Below are 19180 nucleotides of genomic sequence, written 5' to 3'. Positions count from 1 at the left end.
GTGCACGGGGGGGGTGTGCACACCCATACCCACACACGTGGGGTTTCTGCCCTGGCACGGGGCTGGGGCTGCCCCACAGAGCTGAACCTGGCGGGGGGTGCACGGGATGGGGGTGTCCGGGGAGGGAGTGCACGGGAAGAGGGTGCATGGGGCACGGTGGCCACGACAGGGGGTGAACAGGCAGGATGTGCACGGGATGGGGGTGCCGGGGTGGGGGGTGCCCGGCCGGGCGGGAGTCTGACACGGGGGTGCCCGGGATCGGGGGGGGGGCGGGGGCGGGGCCGGAGCGGCGCGGCCCAATCAGCGCCGGATCCGCCGCCGGGCGCGGGCTTAAAGCCGGGCGCGCGGGGCAGAGGTGGGCGCGCGGCGCCGCGGGATGTGGGCGCGCGCGGTGCTGGCCTGCGCGGCTGTGTGCGCGTGCGCGCGCGCCTGGCCCGGCGGCGCCGTGTGCGCGCGGTGGGTGGCGGGGGCGGGCGGCGCGCGCTACGTGGCTTTCCTGAGCCCCGGGCCCGGCCCCGCCGCGCTGGTGGAGAGCGCCTGGGCCGGGCGCCGCCTCCGCGCCTGCTGGGCCCGGCGCGACCCGCGCCTGGCGCGCGCCTTCCGCGCCGCCTGCGCCCGCCGCCCGCCCGCCGCCCCTGGTGCCGCGCTGCGGCGGGACCTGGCCGCGCTCTGGCGGCGCCGCGCCGCCTGCACCGACCCCGAGCGGCCGGGAGGGCGCGGCGGCCGCCGCCGGCGGGGCTGGACGCTGCCGGGCACGCTGTGGTGCGGGGCCGGTAACTCGGCGGGGAGCGCCAGCGAGCTGGGTACGGCGGGGGGCGGCGGGCGGGCGCACAGCACCCCCCGGCGGGGCCGTGCTCACCGGCGCTGCCCGCAGGTCTCTTCCGCGGCCCCGACCGGTGCTGCCGGGAGCACGACCAGTGCTCGGAGCAGATCACGGCGCTGCAGTTCAACTACGGCATCCGCAACTACCGCCTGCACACTGTGTCCCACTGCGACTGCGACGCCAGGTGCCGGGGGGCCGGGCCGGGGGAGGGGGCGACACGCCCGGGGGGCCGCCGAGGGCTGGGCCGGGGAGTGGGGGGACACACCGGGGGGTGGGCCGGGCCGGGGAGGGGGGGAATCACCAGGGGGCCGGGACGGGACAGGGAAGAGGGGGGACACACCGGGGGACCGGGCTGGGGAAGGGGACACACACCAGGGGGCTGGACCGGGGAGGGGTGTGGGGGACACACACCCACACCGGGGGGCTGGGCCGGGGAGGGGGGACACACGGGGGGGCCACCGGGCTGCTCACCGCCCCCGGCGACCCCGCAGGTTCCGGCAGTGCCTGCTGGCCCTCAACGACACCATCTCCAACATCATCGGTGTCACCTTCTTCAACCTGCTGGAGGTGCCGTGCTTCGTGCTGGAGGAGAGTGAAGAGTGTGTCCAGTGGCACTGGTGGGGAGGGTGAGTGCCCCCCACCTCAGCCTGCTGCTGCAGCCCCGAGCGTGCCCTGCCTGGCTGCCCCACTGGCTGCAGGGGGACACAGCTAGGCCGTGGTAGGGCTGGTGTTTGGGGTCTCATGGCACGTGGTGTCCACAGGTGTGAGCGTTACGGTGTAGTACCCCTGGCCAGGATGGTGCAGCAGAGTCAGTACCACTACAGCCTGTCCGCGGAGGAGCCGGGCAGCCCTGCTCAGCGGCCCCCAGGCAAGGGAAGGAAGTCCTCTATGGCAGGGCGCAAGCGGTTCCGACAGGGACTGGGGCCAAACCCCGGGCTCCGCCACACACGGAGACCTGTGACAGCCCAGCAGCCGTGGGGCCCAGGTACCTTGTCCCCTGTGTCTGCCGGGGACAAGGCTGAGCCCGCAACCAGGCACCCAGCAACGCTGTGGGGACTGGAGCCTGACCCCCCAACAGCAATAACCGTGTTGGAACAGGACCTTGCTGGAGGACGGCGAGCGCAGGGAGGAGCGCAGCCCGGGGCTGAGGGCTCAGCACGCCCTGCCTGCACGGCCCGCCGGGGAGGGGGCAGCATGGGACCCAGCCGGGCTGCGGAGCGGTGTGGGGCCGCTCCCGTCCCTGCCGTGGAGGGGCGCAGGCAGCAGGGTGAGCTGGTGCTGGGGGCAGAGCGTGCGCCACAGCTGGGGTGTCCCGAGGCCTCATCCCCTTGGGGTTGCGTGCTGGGGGTGCCCCTCACCTCCTCGCTGTCCTCAGGCCCGGTCAGGGTGTGCAGGTGCTACAAGCGCCTGGATAAGTGCGAGCACCAGATTGCTCCCCGCGAGGTGAAGTACCAGCTGCACAACGGGGATGCCCGGATGCTCTACCACTGCAACTGCACACGCAGGTGCGTGTCCAGGAGGAAAAGGCTTTTCCCACCATCACAGGGCTCTGAGTGCACATAGTTTGGGGTCAGACGAGGTGGGACCCAGTGGGAAGCCCACCCTGGCCAGCAGCTGCTGACTGCTGCCCTGCTGTGCCCGCAGGCTGGCACGGTTCCTGCGCAGGGCAAGGGACCTCAGTGTCGCGGAGGTGGCTGTCCTGGCTGACCATGTCACCACGGACTGCTTTGTTCTGGAGCCACCCACTGACTGCAGCCTGGGCGAGGGGCTGCTGCACAAGTAAGTGTGGAGGGTCAAAAGAACTGTGGGGGGCTTCCAGCCCTGGGTGGGCAGGAGGGAGGTCCTGGCAGGGCTGGGTGCTGGCCTGCAGGCTTGGCATGGAGCTGGTGTTGCAAGCGTTATCCCCTGCTCTGCTGTGCATGAGCAGGGCTGGGGTGGGAAGCAATGGGTGTCAGTGCTGCAGCATCACACTGATGCTCACAGCTTTGCTTCTCCAGCAGCTGTAGCATAGCTACCCGGGCTGTGCTAGTACCTGCACGGCATCTCAAAGAGACCCTGCGGCGCTGGGGTCCTCTGCATGTGACCTCCAAGGCTGAGCGTCCACACTGGAGGACACAGGACAGTGATGGCACCCTCTACGAGCGATGCCTGCGGGTGGCCTTGGAGCAGAAGCTGGGTGCTCGGCCCCATGCGGTGCCCTGATGATGCCCAAGGAGCATGGCCTTACACAGGGAGGAAGATGTGCTGTGCAGCAGCCATGGAGTGGAGCTGCTCCATTTCTGGTCCTTGAGATACTGAGATGGCACTGAGCACAGCTGCAGGCATGGCTGGGTGGAGCTTGCGGGGGGGCTGCAGCTGGAGCAGGGCAGAGGGACTGAGAAGCCTCTCGAGGAGCTGTGACTGTGGTGGGGGGGGTGGTTGTGGCTGGCAGCTGTGAGCATCAGAGCAAGGGGAAAGGACGAGGAGGGCTTGGGAAAGGGGAAACTCCCTCATCTTGCTTCCAGGGGTGATACTCTGGGCATTGGATACCCCAGACAGGGGGGTAGCAGGGCTGCCCCCCCCCCCCAGATTTGTGCCCCTTCAGCTGAGGGGGCTGAGCAGTGGGGTGTGATCCTGACCCCCTCCCCCAGGGAGGGCTGGGGTCTGTGCTGGCTCCCAGCCCTGGAACAAGGCGGGAGGGGGCAGCAGCTGGGACAGGCCCTGGGGCAGGAGTCAGTCCCCATGTGCGGCAGAAGACAAATAAAGCGTGGTGTGAGCATGGTGTGTGGTGCTGAGCCTGCTGCCCCTGTCCCTGCTGTGGCCTCCCCCCTCCCAGTAAGCACAGAGCAGCTGGCAGGGGCAGGATGGTTTATTTTGTCGCACTACGTCCGAGGCTGAGGCACGGTGGGAGCAGCAAGAAAGGAGCAAGCTTCGATCTTAGGGGTACCCTGGGGTGGTCCTCGCTCTATGCCCATCACCAGAGCCCCGCCCTGGCCTCCTGTCCCACTCCTCCCCTAGGACTGAAGGGTCTTGCACTTGAATTTCACCAGGGGCTCCCTCCGCCCCCTCATGCTAGACCAGCCCTGCCCTCCCCTGTGCCACCTCCCAGGGCAAGCAGCTTTGGCTTCTGTTCCCCCCTCCCTGCCCAGAACACACCAGGGGTGAGGAGTCCCTGCAATAAATAAGGGAGTGGGATGTCTCAGCAGGAAAATGGCAGAGGAAAGCACACAGCAAGCGCGCTACAGGGAGGGTGGAGGGGGGCCACTGCGTCAGCGGCCTATGGCACAGCTATGGCTGTCTAGCTCCTGGGGGCTGCTCCCCTCCTTCGGGGAGGTGCTGCAGCCCGGGGGGCTCGTGGGGCTCATCCTCCGGCAGCGGTAGCCCTGGTCCATGCTCTCCCTCCGCCGGCCCAGGGCCTGGTCGATCATCTCCAGGCGGAGCGCGGGCAGCAAGCCCAGGTTCCTGGGGTCGGCCCTGGCCAGCGGGGTGTCAGCAGAGACACGGCGGATGCTACCCTGCTCCCGCACAGTCTGGTAGAAGGAGCTGCCCTCCTGGCTGGTGGCTGCCTGCCCCGGCTCTGGGGCTTTGGCTCCCTGCCGTCCCAGCTCCTCCTGGGGCAGGTGGATGGTGGGGATGTCCCCCGGGAGACCTCGGCGGCTCTGGGGTGAAGGGCTGCGGCTTGTAGCCCTGTCCCGGCTCGACGGCCGCAGGATGAGGCCCTGGAACTTGGCCAGGCTGGGGCTTCGGCTCCGGTGCCGTTTCATCTTGCCTGGGCTGGGGCTCCGGGATTTGGGGGCCAGCAGGACAAGGGTGCTGTCATCCTCCTCTTCTGAGCTGCTGCCTGAGCTGTCTGTGGGGCTGCTGCCCTCCTCTGACCTGGGCAGGGAGATCTGCACCCCTGCATCAGCACTGCTGGCTGATCCTCCCGGGGGGCCACAGCAGCCAGCCTCCTCCAGCCCAGCACCCCCCCACCTGCTCCCACCACCTCCCTCAGCCCCTCACGCTCGCCTCTTGGCCATGCTGACCTGGAAGGGCTCCGTCACGCCAGCGATGCTGCTGGAGGTGTTGCTGTAGTAGCCGAGGATGTACTCGCCCTTCCCCTTGGGCAGCACCTCCTCCGAGAACGTCACCTGCAGCCCAGAGGCAGCCGATGGGCACTGGTGCTGGGCATGGGGGTGCTCCCTCCCACCTCCAGCCCCATAGAGCAGGAGGCCCTGGCACCAGTACAACAGGCCTGCCCAAGGCTCAGCACAAGGCAATGAGGAGGTGTCCCCCCTCTCCTGCCCCATGAGGGGCACAGAGGGGCCATTGTCCCCCCCCACGATGGGGCACACCGCAGGGCTGGCCCCAGCTCACCTGGGCACACAGCTGCTTTTCTAGGTAGCGCTCTCCATCATCGCTTCTGGCCCAGACGTAGGACACGTAGTCTTTAGGATGCCGAAAGCCCACCTGGGTGCGCATACGTGGGAGAACAGAGGTGAGCGGGGGAGCATCAGCCCCACTCAGCACTGCTGCCCATGCCCGGCCTCAGCTCTTCTTGCACAGGGGCACCGAGAGCTGCCTTGCACCCAGCCAGCAGTGCCCTGGTCCCCAGCCCTTGGGGAGGGCCGGGCTTTAGACCCTGTGGGGTCCCACAGAGCAGAAGGAAGAAGGAGCTGCTGGCTCTGAGCCTCCAGAAGCAGGGCCAAGTCCTGCTGCCGACTGCGAGGGTCACCCAGGGGAAGAGAGAGCACAGAGCAAAGGTCCCTGCCCTGCACCCGTGTCCACTGGTGAGGGGGTAGCTCAGAAGAGACCCTGCGGTGCTGTGTAGCACTCCCCCCTCCCTCCAGCCCCAGCAGCCCCCAAGCCCCTACCCGATAGAGTCCTATCCAGTCCCAGGAGCTCCGGTGGAATCCAGCAGCCATCTTGTACCTGACAACTGCTTGCTCAGGTCTGCTCCATTCATCAGCCACGTAAATCTCAACTGGGGGCTTGTCCACCTTGGAAGCAAACTGTTGGAAACACGTACATGGTGAGCAAGGGTGTGCCAGAGACCCGCCCCTGGTGCCCAGGGCACCCGTCTGGGGCTGGGCCCTCACGCATACACCACCAGCAGCCCCCAGCCACAGTGGCAAGATAGCTGGGCTTGCCAAACAAAAATAAAATAAGCCACTCGCACTCCATCGTACACTTCACACACTAGAATCACAGACTGGTTTGGGTTGGAAGGGACCTTAAAGCCCATCCTGTTCCAACCCCCCTGCCACGGGCAGGGACACCTTCCACTAGACCAGGTTGCTCCAAGCCCCATCCAACCTGCCCTTGAACACTGCCAGGGAGGGGGCAGCCACAGCTTCTCTGGGCAACCTGGGCCAGTATCTCACCACCCTCACAGCAAAGAATTTCTTCCTAATATCTCATCTCAATCTCCCCTCTTTCAGTTTAAAACCATTCCCCCTTGTCCTGTCACTACTTGTCCTTGTAAAAAGTCCCTCTCCTGCTTTCCTGTAGCCCCTTCAGGTACTGGAAGGTGCTAGAAGGTCTCCCCGGAGCCTTCTCTTCTCCAGGCTGAACAGCCCCAGCTCTCTCAGCCTGTCTCCAGAGCAGAGGGGCTCCAGCCCTCTGAGCATCTTCGTGGCCTCCTCTGGACCCGCTCCAACAGCTCTGTGTCTTTCCTGTGCTGAGGACCCCAGAGCTGGACGCAGCACTGCAGGGGGGGTCTCACGAGAGCGGAGGAGAGGGGCAGAATGCCCTCCCTCGCCCTGCTGGCCACGCTGCTGGGGATGCAGCCCAGGACACGGTTGGCCTTCTGGGTATCTCACCCGCATAGCTCCCGCCTGTGAGCCCAGCGGCCCTGCACAGTGCTCACCTGCACCGCAAAGATGGCAGCTACCGGCTTGTGGTCGCTGACCGTGTACTCCATGTGGCTGCAGTAGCAGAGCTGGCTCACCGACAGCACGCCCTGGCTGGGCCGGCGCCCGCCCGCACCAAGCCCCACACTGGGAGATTTGATCTTCCAGAGGATGCGGTCGGTCCAGGCAGGTTTTCGCTTCTTGGCACTGCAGGGCACAGAGGGGCATCTCTTGCCTGGCAGGGGACAGTGGGCTCGACCCCAAACTGCCTCCCCCGGCATTACGGCACACGCGGGCAGGGGATGCGGCTCGTCTCAGCACACAGCTCAGCGCGGCTGCAGGGACAGACCTGCGCTGGCACCAGCACCGCAGTTGTGTCCCAGCCTGCCGTCCCCAGTCCAGCCTGTGCCCGCCCCAGCACGGCTCCCCCATCCATCCACACCAGCATTGGCACCAGCACCTGCCCTGGCTCTGAGCCCCGCTGCCCCTGCACCCCACAGCCATGCCACCCGCTTGAGCTCTGCTCTCCTACCTGCTGTCGTACTTGTTGGTGCCCACGTCGAACTTGAAGGTGGGTGGGAAGTTCAGGGGTCCCTCCTGAAAGCCGCTGAGGACAGGCCAGGTGCTCTTGGCAATGTTCAGCTGTGGGAAAGAGAGCAGGTCGGGGAGCACACCAGCCCCCCATGGCCAGACCCGCCTCCGCAAGCCCCCAGGACCTCTCCACCCGCAGCTCACAGTCATTGCTGCCCCATCGCTGCCAGCCCCACACATCTCTCGGGGTTTGTCCATGCCATGCAAGCAGCAAGTCTGTAACCCAGTGCCCCCCGATAAAGGAAGCATGTGCCCAGCAACCCTAAAGACCACCTGGGACTGTGCTGCCCCTTCCCCACAGACCCAGGGACCTTTGTACCTCAAGGGCAGTGAGGGGATGTGCCCTGTCCCCCACAGCTGCATGGGATGTTTTGGCAAGAGCCGAACGGCACGCGGGGCCCGGCCGAGGCTGGCAGCGTTACCCCTCCCCTCACCTGGTCCTTCTCCCAGAGCTGGCTCAGGATGTTGCTGTCGATGGCGTACTTCACGAAGCGAATGTCGAGGCTCTCGATGCGGAAGTTGAGGTCCCCAAACCAGAACACGAGGCTGTGGGTAGGAGGGAGGGTGACAGGCTGGAAGGGCCAAGGCTACCGGAGCAGGGAGAAAACATCCTCAGGCTGTGGGATGCAGCACGGGCACCCTTGGGAGCACCAGTGCAGGTCAGCACCCAGTCGACAGCTCGGCCAGCTGCCAGCCCTGCCAGGATTCTTCACATAGGACCCAACACCGTTAACCAAATGGACCTGACTTCCCTGGGCAGAAACCGAGGGTAGAAATTGCCACCATGAAGCACCTACTGGAGTCAGACTGCACAGCCGAGACACTGGGGCAGAGCCAGGCCCTCCACCTCACCAGCCCCAAACCCCAACAGCACCAGTATGGCAGGAGCTGCACCAGGCCTGGATGTGCCCCAGGGGAGACCAAGGACCCCTCTTAACACCTACCCCACTGTGCTGGGTCCCCACTGGGCCACGGGACAATTTTGCAGCTCTGCAGGCAAGACCCCATCTCCAAGCTGTGCTGGGATTCAGGGGACAGACTCCAGACCCTAACTGGAGGTGGTCAAGGACAGGGGCTGACACTAGAGCCCTGGCCCAGACTGGGGAACAAAGCGGTGGGGTACGCACTCGTGGTCCAGGATGCCGCTGGCTGCCCGCCCCTCGAACTGCTGCATGTGCAGTATGGTGGCAAAGTCCTCCTTGCGCTGCTCCGCCTTCTCCAGGTGCGCTGGCAGGTGGCAGTTCAGGAAGCAGACCATGTGGCCGAAGATGGAGAGGCGAACACTCACCCCACCCTTGTTGCCCTGCACCGAGAGGACCCTGTGACTCCTCAGGAAGCCAGCCCCTCGTCACCTTCCCCCAGGGCCACACTCACCCAGTAGCCTCCCAGCCCCGTCCTCGTGCAGTCTGTCTGGATGTCCTGCAGGAAGGGGAGGTGGTAGTACTTGGCAAATACCAGGAGGATCACACCTTGCATCCGCACGGTGCTGACCTGCAACAGGAGCAGGGGCTGAAGCAGGATGGTAGCCACAGCAGAGCTCGTAGGGGCAGCGCCAGCTTTCCCTGCCTCCAGGCCCTAGGGGCAGCACCTCCATCCTCTGCATGTCCCCCATCTTGCAGATGCCTAACGGCGCATTTAGTTCAGAGATCCATGCGCACCCCCCTGAACAGAGAGTTGGGTGAAGAGGAACCTAATGCAGGTCAACAAGGGCAAGTGTAGGGTCCTGCACCTTGGGAGGAATAACCCCATGAATCGGTACAGGCTGGGGGTGACCTGCTGGAAAGCAGCTCTGCAGAGAAGGACCTGGGAGTTCTGGGGGACACCAAGTTCCCCATGAGCCAACAACGTGCCCTCAGGGCCAGGAAGGCCAATGGTGTCCTGGGGTGCGTGAGGAAGAGTGTGGGCAGCAGGTCGAGGGAGGTTCTCCTGCCCCTCTGCACTGCCCTGGTGAGGCCACACCTGGGGTCACTGGGTCCAGTTCTGGGGCCCCAGTTCTGAAAGACAAGGAACTACTGGAGAGAGTCCAGTGGAGGGGTACAGAGATGGTCAGAGGGCTGGAGCATCTCTGCTCCGAGGAGAGGCTGAGGGAGCTGGGGCTGTTCAGCTGGAGAAGAGCAGACTGAGGGGGGATCTTATCAATGCTCACAAACACCTTAGGGGCAGCTGTCAAGGGGATGGGGCCAGACTCTTCTCAGTGGTGCCCAGCGCCAGGACAAGGGGCAACGGGCACAAACTGAAACATGGGAAGTTCCATCTGAATATGAGGGAAAACTTCTTCACTGTGAGGGTGCCAGAGCCCTGGCACAGGCTGCCCAGGGAGGGGGGGGAGTCTCCTCTGGAGATATTCAAACCCGCCTGGACACGACCCTGTGCGACGTGCTCTGGGTGACCCTGCTTTGGCAGGGGTTGGGCTGGATGATCTCCAGAGGTGCCTTCCAGCCCCAACCAGCCTATGATTCTGTGTAATACTGACAGCTGAGATCAGCCCAGCGACACTGAGGCTCACATACACTCCAAGGCAAGTGCCCTGGGGAGCTGAACCTGCCCTGGGACTCGCAGGCCGCTGCCACAAGCACAGCCTTGTTCCCAGATTCACCTCCTCACCCCGGTGCGATGCAGCTGGCAACAAGAGGCGTCCCCAAAGCACCGCAGGGGATGCTGAAGGTGCAGGAAAGAGAACACAAGCCAGAGAGCATGCTGGCAAGACACACCTCCATCCCTGCAGTCCAACTCTCCCTCCCCATGGCCCACCTGCCTGGCAGGCCACGAGGGAACACCAGCCACCACCCAGCCCCTTGGGGACCTCCTTACCAGGACGAAGTGGAAGGGGCTCAGCACATCCATGAAGAGCTCGCTCCACTGGTCTGTGAAGAGGGCATCCTTCAGGCGCTTGTTTATCTTCGAGTTCACCTCTTGCAGCCTGGGAGGAAAGGGACAGGTCCCTCAGCCACCCCAGGAAGGCGTTTGTGTCCCAGCTAGCGAGAGGTGCCAAAGCACAGCGCTGGGGAGCGGGGCTGAGGAGGGAAGGGAAGTTCGAGGGAGGACCCTGGGTTTAGAGCACAAACGAGCCATATCCTCACTCCAGCAATGCTGGGCCACGTACTAGCAGAAAGCACAAGCGGCCCTGAACCTGTGAGGCCTTGGCCCTTTTTAAAACAGGAGCAGTTGGGCTGCACAGGGCTGGGCAGCAGCCTAAAGCCTGTCTCTAGGTGCAAGAGGGGCTTACGGGACATTGCAGCTGCACTGGTCTCTACAGAGAAGCCAAGTCTCACCGGTGCTTCAGCACATGGTGTCCAGATGCATCCGAGCCACCGAGCTCAGAGCAGCAGCAAACAGAAGGTTAACAGTGCTCCTCCCGGCTCAGCAATTAGTGAAGAGAGGGAAGGAGAACGTCCACAGAGAAAGGCAGAATCAGGAAATGTCTTGCCCAGAAATATCAAGTGCTCGGCACAGGGTGGGGGGGCACAAAGACACAGGTCAGAGGAAGGATGCAGCCAGGCAGAGATGCCCTGGAGGTGGAGAGCAGCAGGACACCCTGCCCCGGCCAGGGGACAGCTCCAGCAAGTCCCTTGCTGTCACTTGCAACCCCTCCCCCATCCATCCAGGCTCAGGTCTACCTCCACAGCCCCATCCTGCTGGTCCGCAAGGCCGAGGGGACCAGGAGACAGGCTCCGACACAGCATGGTAGCTCCAGCAGCCTCAGCCTTACACCGCTCCCTCCCTGGGGCGGGGAGTCCATGGGAGCCTCGTGGGCAGATTCAGCTCTTCCACCCCACACCCCAGGCAGAGGCAGCCTCTCGCTCCCTGTGCAAAGGCAGCATGTCCCTGGGCTTAGCAGGAATCCACACACACCACAGCAAACCTCGAGGGATCAGTTTGCCCTTAGACTCTGGCAGAGCTCGCCTCGCCAGCCACGCCAATAAAGCCTTGCCACACCGACGGCGCTGCCCTGCCAGCAGTTAAGCGTTGCCCGGGGCACGGAGCCAACCCAGCTGTGAGAGAAGAGCAGATCCGTGCCCTTGAGGCCCGCATACCATGGGCAAAAGCTGAGATGAGGCAAACGCTCCCTGAGGACTCCGGCAGGTGAGTTAAATGCCTCTACAGACCTGACCCCAAGACTGCCAGGGCTCACGGCAAGAGCAGCACTCACCGAGGCCCAGCATGGCACAGCCAGCTACAGGCTCTTCGAGGGTTCAAGGCTACTCAGGATTCAAGGGTTTTGGTTCCTCTTAGCACTCCCATTTTACCAGGAGCTGACCCTCCATCACCTTTTCTGATATTTTACTGCTGGCAATGCACACCCCTCCCTGCTCCGTGTGCCCCGGGGAGGCTGGGGCTGCAGCTCTTCCATTCCCCTGATCCCCCCAGAGCTATAGGGATCCCCAAAAAGAGATGTGGTGGGGCAAGGGAGGGGGCCCTGCACCTCACCCTCTTACCCAATGGCGATCATGTCCGCATCATTTGCCTTGCCCGTGTCGAGGTGTAGCAGGGACGTCACATCGCTTGGGGGCATGGCTGTGCCCACATTCCAGGTGACCACTGTAATGCTTGGGAGCACAAAGGAAGAACAGGCTAACACCGGGGCGCAGAGCTGTTCCCTGTCCCCGCCCCGTTCAGCCCCCAGCTCCACCAAGGAAACTCTGCCCGCAACAGAAGTGCCTACAGCTGAAGCTTAGCCAGGACACGTACACCAGGTCCTTCACTCCCATTTGAGGGAGACAGGTCTTTGCCTCCAAATTCCCCCCTGGGTCTGCACCTCGGCGCATAGCAAGCCCTGCTGTAACCCAGGCTCTGGTGAAATTCTAGAAACCAGCACAAACAGCCCTCGTTTTCGTCACTGCTGCCTGACACAGGCAGGCTGGCACAGCAGGCAGCCTGCGAGACAGGGTGTCCCCGGAAAGCTGCTTCCCCTCCCTTCCCAGGAAATCCTGCATCCCTCCAGCTCCTGGGGAAAAGGACCCGGATGTCAGCCCCCAAAGTCCGCCCCAGAGCACGGCCAGCCTCAAAGGCCAGAGCATTGTGTGTGACAGCGGCGCTGCCAGCCCCGCAGCGGTGTCCTTCACCAGAGCAAGGCCACCATCCATCACAACACATCACTGCCGCTACACAGCACGCGCCCGCGGCCCCCAGGCTCTTTCGGCAGCGCTGGGATGAGTCTCGCTCGCAGGGGACACGTTTCAACAGCCAGAGAGGGTAGTGCCACATCATTTCCAGAGCTCGGGGACAGCAGGAGCAGATGGCACCCGCTCCACCGCCTGTGCCTGTGACACACCAGACCCTTGGACGCTGCATCCTTCCCCCCTGGGAACCCTGCTTGGCCACAGCCCCTCACCCCATCCAGACCACGAAGAAAGGGGCAACTCCAGCCTGCGAGAGGCTTTGCTTACTGCTTCGCACCAAGGGCAGCTTTGGCCCCGCACCGCTCTCCCCCCGCTGCGACACCCGCTTACCGGAACACGCCGTCCTGGGGGGCCCTGGCCGGGCAGCCGAGGAGCCCGTCGCAGGAGTCACCGGAGCCTGGCAGGCCAAGGGACCTCCCGAAGGGGGACAGCTCATCCGGCTCTGCTTTGGAGAGGGCTGCGGGCTTGGCCAGGCCCACCCACCCGCTGGCGATGAACTCACTGGAGACGGCTTTGGGCAGGCCGGTGGCCCGGGGCGAGGAGCTCGCCCAGGCTGAGATGTGGTCGCTGGACTCGGCCTTGGGGAGCATCTCCCTCCGCTCGGCAGGCAGCGGCTGCCCGGGGCCAGCGTGTTCCAGCGGACCCAACTCGGGGAAGGCGGGCCGGCCCGGTGCCGGGCTGGACGCCGCCGGGGACGGCGCGGTGGGGCGGCCCGGGGGGGTGCCCGGGCTGGGGGGCAGCAGGGCCGGCAGCGGGAAGGCGCGGGGCCCGCCGGCCCCTTCGGGCTGGGCCCGGCCGACCTCCAGCGGCAGGGGCTGGGCAGCCCGGCCCGGGGCCCGCTCCTCGGGCCCGCCGCGCTGCGCGCCCCCGGGCCGCGGGCAGCCGTAGGGGAAGGGCTCGCAGGTGGAGTCCGGCCGGGAGCTCCTGCGGCCGCCCGGGATGCCGCCGCCGACGAAAGGCGCCGCCGGGGCCCCGCCGTCGGGCTGCGGCAGAGCCGAGCCCCCGGGGCCGAAGGGCACCGGCCGCGCGGGGGAGGCGGCGGGCCCGGGACCCCAGGGGGGGCCGGAGCGGGGCCCCGGGGCGCTGCCGCGCCGGGCCGGCTCCATCGGCGGGAGACCCGGGAGACCGCCCCGGCCCCGCCCCGGCCCCGCCCCCGCGCACCTTGCGGCCCTGCCCCTGCCCGTGACGTCAGCGCCCCCCGCCACCTGCGCGGCGCCTTAAAGGCGCAGGAGCGGCGGCAGCGACCCCGCCCCCGCCCCGCGCGCACCTGCCACCGCCCCGCCCACGTGCCGGCATGGGCCCCGCCCCCTCCGCTGCCCCCCCCAGCCCGCTCCTTCCTCCCGCAACGAGCACCGGGACGGGGCAGCCCCGGGGAGGGGGGGGGTGCGGGGCCGCCCCTGCGCGTGTGAGCACGTGCGCGTTTTTGCGCGTGTGACACCGCGCACGCCGCTGCGCAGGTCGCGCCGCCGTGCGCCGCTGCGGGTGTGCGCGCGGTGGTGGGCGCACACGCGCTCTCGGGGCCGCGCTCGGCGCTGTGCGCGCGCGCTCCGGGGGCGCACACGCTTGTGTGTCTGAAGGAGGGGGGGGACCCGGTGACACAGGGCGTGGAGAGGGCGGAGGTCCCAGACGCCTCCAGCTCAGCCTGTACCAAGACCGGCCTTCAGGAGCCCCAGCGCCCGGGGAAGGCTGGAAGCACCGCGCGGAGGAGGGTCTTGGTGGCAGAGGATCAGGTCCCTGGGCGCTGATGGGATGGACCTGCGAGTGCTGAGGGAGCTGGCTCCTGTCATCGCGAGGCCACTCTCAATAATCTGCGATCAATCGATCATGGTAGCTGTGAGAGGACTGGAGGAGAGCAAATGTCACTCCGGTCTTCAGGAAGGACATAAAGGAGGACCCAGGGAACTAGAGGCTGATCAGCCTTATCTCCATCCCTAGGAAGGTGATGGAGCAGCTGGTCCTGGGAACCATTGCCAGGCACATGAGCAACAAGAAATTCATCAGGAGTCAGCATGTCTTCACCAAGGGGATGTTCTGCTTGCCCAACCTACCCACCTTCTGTGATGAAGTGACTGGTCTGGCAGATGAGAGGAGAGCAGTGGACGTTGTCTACCTGGACTTCAGGAAGATCTTTGACACCATCTCCCATCAGATCCTCCCAGAGAAACGGTTGATGTACGGGCTGGATGAGCAGGTGGTGAGGTGGATTGAGAACTGGCTGAATGGCTGGGTCCAGAGGGTGGTGGTCAGTGGCACAAGGTCTAGCTGGAGGCCAGTAGCCAGCGGTGTGCCCCAGGGGTCAACACTGGCTCCAGTCCTGTTTAACATCTTCATTACTGACCTGGATGATGGCACCGAGCGCACCCTCAGCAAGTTTGCAGATGGCACTAAACTGGGAGGAGTGGCTGATAAACCAGAGGTTTGTGCATCCATCCGGAAGGACCTGGACAGGCTGGAGAAATGGGTTGGCAGGAACGTTATGAAGTTCATCCAGGGGAAGTGCAAAGTCCTGCTCCTGGGGAGAAACAACCACTGGCATCAGAATATGCTGGGGGCCACCTGGCTGGAAAGCAGCTGTGCAGAAAAGGCTCTGGGGGTCCATGGTGGACACCACGTTGACCAGGAGTTCATTGTGTCCTTGGGGCAAAGAAGATGAATGGTGTCCTGGGCTGCTGCATCAGGAGTGTCATCAGCAGGTCAAGGGATGTCGAGGAGGCATCGGTGGGGCCACCCCTGGAGTGCTGTGTCCAGTGCTGGGCTCTCAAGAGCAAGTCCGATAGACATGGACATACTGGAGGCTGTCCAAGGAAGGACCACAAAGATGATGGGCTGGAGCATCTTTCATATGAGGAGAGGCTGTGAGAGCTGGGATGGTCCAGCCTGGAGCAGAGGAAGCTCAGGGGTATCTGTGCAAACCACATTAAGTTCAACAAGGCCAAGTGGAAGGTCCTGCAGGTGGGTCTGGGCAATCCCAAGCACAAACACAGGCTGGGTGGAGAATGGACTGAGAGCAGCCCTGAGGAGAAGGACTTGGGGGGTGGTGGGTGACAAGAAGCTCACCATGAGCCAGCAACGTGCACTTGCAGCCCAGAAAGCCAACCATGTCCTGGGCTGCATCCCCAGCAGCGTGGCCAGCAGGGTGAGGGAGGGGATTCTGCCCCTCTCCTCCGCTCTCGTGAGACCCCCCCTGCAGTGCTGCGTCCAGCTCTGGGGTCCTCAGCACAGGAAAGACACAGAGCTGTTGGAGCGGGTCCAGAGGAGGCCACGAAGATGCTCAGAGGGCTGGAGCCCCTCTGCTCTGGAGACAGGCTGAGAGAGCTGGGGCTGTTCAGCCTGGAGAAGAGAAGGCTCCGGGGAGACCTTCTAGCACCTTCCAGTGCCTGAAGGGGCTACAGGAAAGCTGGAGAGGGGCTTTTTACAAGGGCGTGGAGTGACAGGACGAGGGGGAACAGTTTTAAACTGAAAGAGGGGAGATTTAGATGAGATCTTAGGAAGAAATTTTTTGCTGTGAGGGTGGTGAGACCCTGGCCCAGGTTGCCCAGAGAAGCTGTGGCTGCCCCCTCCCTGGCAGTGTTCAAGGGCAGGTTGAATGGGGCTGGGAGCAACCTGGTCTGGTGGAAGGTGTCCCTGCCCATGGCAGGGGGTTGGAACTAGACGGTCTTTAAGGTCCCTTCCAACCCAAACCAGTCTGTGATTCTATCAATCTACACAAATACCTGCAGGGACGGTGCAGAGAGGATGGACCCTGGCTCTTCCCAGTGGTGCCCAGTGGCAGGACCAGAGGCACAAACCAGAGCACAGGAGGTTCCCTCTGCACGTCAGGAAACACCTTCACCCTGTGAGGGCGAATGAGCCCTGGCACAGTTTGCCCAGGCAGGTTGTGGAGCCTCCATCCTTGGAGCTACTCAACACCCGACTGAACATGGTCCCAGGCAGCTGGCTCTGCGTGGCCCTGCTTGAGCAGGGGCTTGGTCCCAGTGGACACCAGACCTGCTTCCAACCTCAACCAGCCTGAGATCCTGTGATTCTGTGAGCAGGGGGGACGTGCACGTGTGCAGGTGTTTGCGTGCAGCTGCGTGTGTGCGCGGGGGGGGTGCACGCTGCTTCGTGCATGCGTAGCCATGTACATGTGCGGGCGGGGTGTGCAGTGTGTGTGTGTGTGTGTGCGTACACAGCTGGGTAGAGCTTTGTGCGCACACACCGCTGCACGTGTGACTGCACACGGTGTTTCATGTATGACTGCACGCGCCAGTGCGCGTGTGTCTGTGCCTGGGCGCAGGCACGCTGTGTGCGCTTGTGTGTGGGGGTAGCTGTGCGCAGCTCTGCCGGCGTGTTTGCAGCTCTGTGTGTGTGTGTGTGTGTGCAGTTGTGTCTGTGCACTGGTGTGTGGACTGCGTGTAGCTGCGTGTACATAGAGCTTTGTGCATGCAGCTGCGCTTGTGTGCGTGCAGCTGCGTGTACAGGAGGGTGCGTGAGCGCGCACATCGGGGTGTGCGTGCAGCTGCCGTTGTCTGCGTGCACAACAGACAGCCGTACACGCACACGCCCTGTCGTGCCGCTGCCTGTGTGCGTGTTCGTGCGTGCAATGTGTGCATGTGGGGGGGGAGGGGGGTGCGTGTGTGGCGGTGTGTGTGTGTGCGTGTGGGTGCAGCCCGTGTGTGCATTCAGTTTGCAACGAGCGTGTTTGCCGCGTGTGGTGTGTGCGTTTGCTGTGCTGAGACACACTCGCGGGTGGGTGTTTGCAGTACGGGTGTTCGTGGCGTGTGTTGGGGGTGCGTGTGTGTGTGTGTGGGGGGGTGGTATGTGCATTCGTGGTGTGTGTGCAGAGGTGGTGTGTGCGGTGGGGGGGTGCGCAGTGCGGGTGTGTGGGTGCGGGGGGTGGGTGCGGGGGGTGGGTGCGGGTGCGCGCGGGGTGTGTGCGCACGGAGCACTCGCGCTGGGCTCGCGGTGCGTTTACGCCGTGCGTGTGCTCGTGGTGCGCGTGCACGGTGTGCGCGTGTACGGTGTGCGCGTGTTTGCTCTGCGCGTGCACAGCGCGTCCGTGCTCGCCGTGTGCGTGCGCGTGCCCGTGCGCGTGCCCGCCGGGGCGGGGCACCCCGCGCGCGGACAGGCCGTGACGTGGCGGCGGGATGCTGCGGGCGCTGTCGCTGTCGCTGCTGGTGGCGGCGGCGGCGCTGGCGGCGGGGGGCGGCCCGGGACCCCCCCGGCTCCGCGGGGCCGAGTTGCGGGACCTGGCGCGGGGCAAGGTGGAGGTGAGCGCGAGGGGTGCGGGGGGCGCGGGGACAGCAGGGGGTGCGGGGACAGCGGGGGGTACGGGGGTCGGGGGGGTGCGGGGACAGCGGCGGCGCCACGGGGGTGACGGGGTGTCCCCTCTCACAGACCTGCGGCGGGTGACGGCTGAACCGCCTGCGGGAGGTACGTGCCGGGGCCGGGGCCGGGGGGGTGCCGGGGCCGGGGGTGCCGGGGCCGCCCCGCCGCTGAGCCGGGCCGGGCCCGCGCTGTGCCCTCAGGTGAAGGCCTTCGTCACCCAGGACATCCCCCTCTAGTACCCGCCGGCTGCGGTACCCCCTGCTCGGCGGGCAGCGTGCGGGGCAGCCACGGCCTGGGCACAGGCCCTGCCGGGACTGGATGGGACAGGACAGGACTGGGCGGGGTGGGATGGAGGATGGGACAGGGTGAGACAGGATGAGGGTTGGGAGGGGATGGGATGGAGGATGGGATGAGGTGGAGGATGGGATTGGATGAGGGGTGGAGGACAGGCTGGTTGGGGGATGGGACGGGACAGGGCAGGATGAGATGGGATGCAATGGAGGATGAGATGGGTTGGGATGGGGGACAGAACGGGACGGGATGGGGTGGAATGGGATGGGAGGAATGAGATGTGTCGGAGGATGGGATAGGATTGGGACTGCATGGGCCTGCCCGGTACTGTCTGCTCCTTGACACACCGCCCAGCCATAACCTGGAGATGAAGCACTTGGCTGGTGCTGACCCCGAGCTCGTGCTCCTCAGCCACCGATACGAGGAGCTGGAGGTGAGCGGGCAGTGCGGCACCCACGGCCGCAGCAGGGTCGGGGTGGGGGTGCCCCACAGGTGCCGGACTGCAATCGCCGTCTGTGTGCAGAGAATCCCCCTGAGCGACATGACCCGGGAGGAGATCAACCATCTGGTGCAGGACCTGGGCTTCTACCGCAAGGAGACACCTGATGCCCCCGTGCCAGAGGAGTTCCAGTTTGCCCCTGCCAGGCCTCTGCCCACCCTGCCGCCCCGCCATGGCAAGCCCCCACCCGAACGTGCTGAGGGAGAACACCCAGACCTCTAGCGAGGGGTGCTGCGCTCGGGAGAGGGTCCTGCAATCCCCAGCATGCGGGGATGAGGGCGTTAGGGCAGCTGGGGACTGTGCCACAGGGTGGTGAAGGTGCCCTTGCTGTTGCGTGGTGCTGTGTAGGCTCTGCCCCGAGGATGCCCTGAGCAGCTCCAGCCTTGAGCGGGGGCTTCCTGGGCATTGTGGACATCCCGGGGGTCCCGTGTGCCTGGTGTTACCCTCCCTCCCCTGCAGCCCGGCATCCCCGGCTGGTCAGGAGGCGCAGCGGTCTTGGTGCTCCCTCGCCGTGCCCCAAGGTTTAGCTGCCTCCCGGCGCTGGGCAGCGGTATCCTACCTGCATGGGACAGGATGAAGCCCTCAGCAGAAAGCCCCAGGTGCTGAGGGTAGATGTGCTGCGTCCCAGAGGTGGGAGAGCTGCCCGTGGGGGAGTTCTGGCTTTACACCCCAGCAGGGTTGTCTCCTATCGAGCCCCCCAGTAAAGCTTGTGCACAATCGGCTGCACCGTGTCGTCTTT

At 65.2% G+C, this 19180-nt stretch overlaps 3 protein-coding genes across 3 annotated transcripts; 2 read left to right on the top strand and 1 right to left on the bottom strand.

Moving 5' to 3' along the window:
- The first annotated feature begins 376 nt into the window (after positions 1-376).
- PLA2G3 (phospholipase A2 group III) lies at positions 377-3050 on the top strand. The gene is made up of 7 exons (XM_068412968.1): positions 377-803; positions 875-1007; positions 1315-1449; positions 1585-2090; positions 2199-2328; positions 2468-2602; positions 2824-3050. Exons 1-7 carry the CDS (start codon positions 377-379, stop codon positions 3023-3025), a joined length of 1668 nt encoding a protein of 555 aa, XP_068269069.1. The 3' UTR covers positions 3026-3050.
- Positions 3051-4006: 956 nt separating this feature from the next.
- INPP5J (inositol polyphosphate-5-phosphatase J) lies at positions 4007-13450 on the bottom strand. The gene is made up of 12 exons (XM_068412645.1): positions 12675-13450; positions 11661-11771; positions 10036-10144; positions 8599-8715; positions 8352-8527; positions 7659-7770; positions 7166-7275; positions 6651-6840; positions 5656-5793; positions 5159-5251; positions 4828-4932; positions 4007-4692 (listed from the first exon to the last, which is right to left on the bottom strand). The coding sequence occupies exons 1-12, from the start codon at positions 13448-13450 to the stop codon at positions 4072-4074; spliced, it is 2658 nt and encodes an 885-aa protein (XP_068268746.1). The 3' UTR covers positions 4007-4071.
- Positions 13451-17470: 4020 nt separating this feature from the next.
- On the top strand, positions 17471-19162 carry SELENOM (selenoprotein M). The gene is made up of 5 exons (XM_068412775.1): positions 17471-17593; positions 17721-17756; positions 17852-17886; positions 18297-18375; positions 18466-19162. The coding sequence occupies exons 1-5, from the start codon at positions 17471-17473 to the stop codon at positions 18661-18663; spliced, it is 471 nt and encodes a 156-aa protein (XP_068268876.1). The 3' UTR covers positions 18664-19162.
- The last annotated feature ends 18 nt before the right edge of the window (positions 19163-19180 follow it).

This window comes from Nyctibius grandis, chromosome 14, assembly GCF_013368605.1.
Source record: "Nyctibius grandis isolate bNycGra1 chromosome 14, bNycGra1.pri, whole genome shotgun sequence".
Classification (NCBI taxonomy): Eukaryota; Metazoa; Chordata; class Aves; order Nyctibiiformes; family Nyctibiidae; genus Nyctibius; species Nyctibius grandis.
Note: the sequence above shows the minus strand (reverse complement) of the source record. Positions and strands in the feature narration are given on the sequence as shown.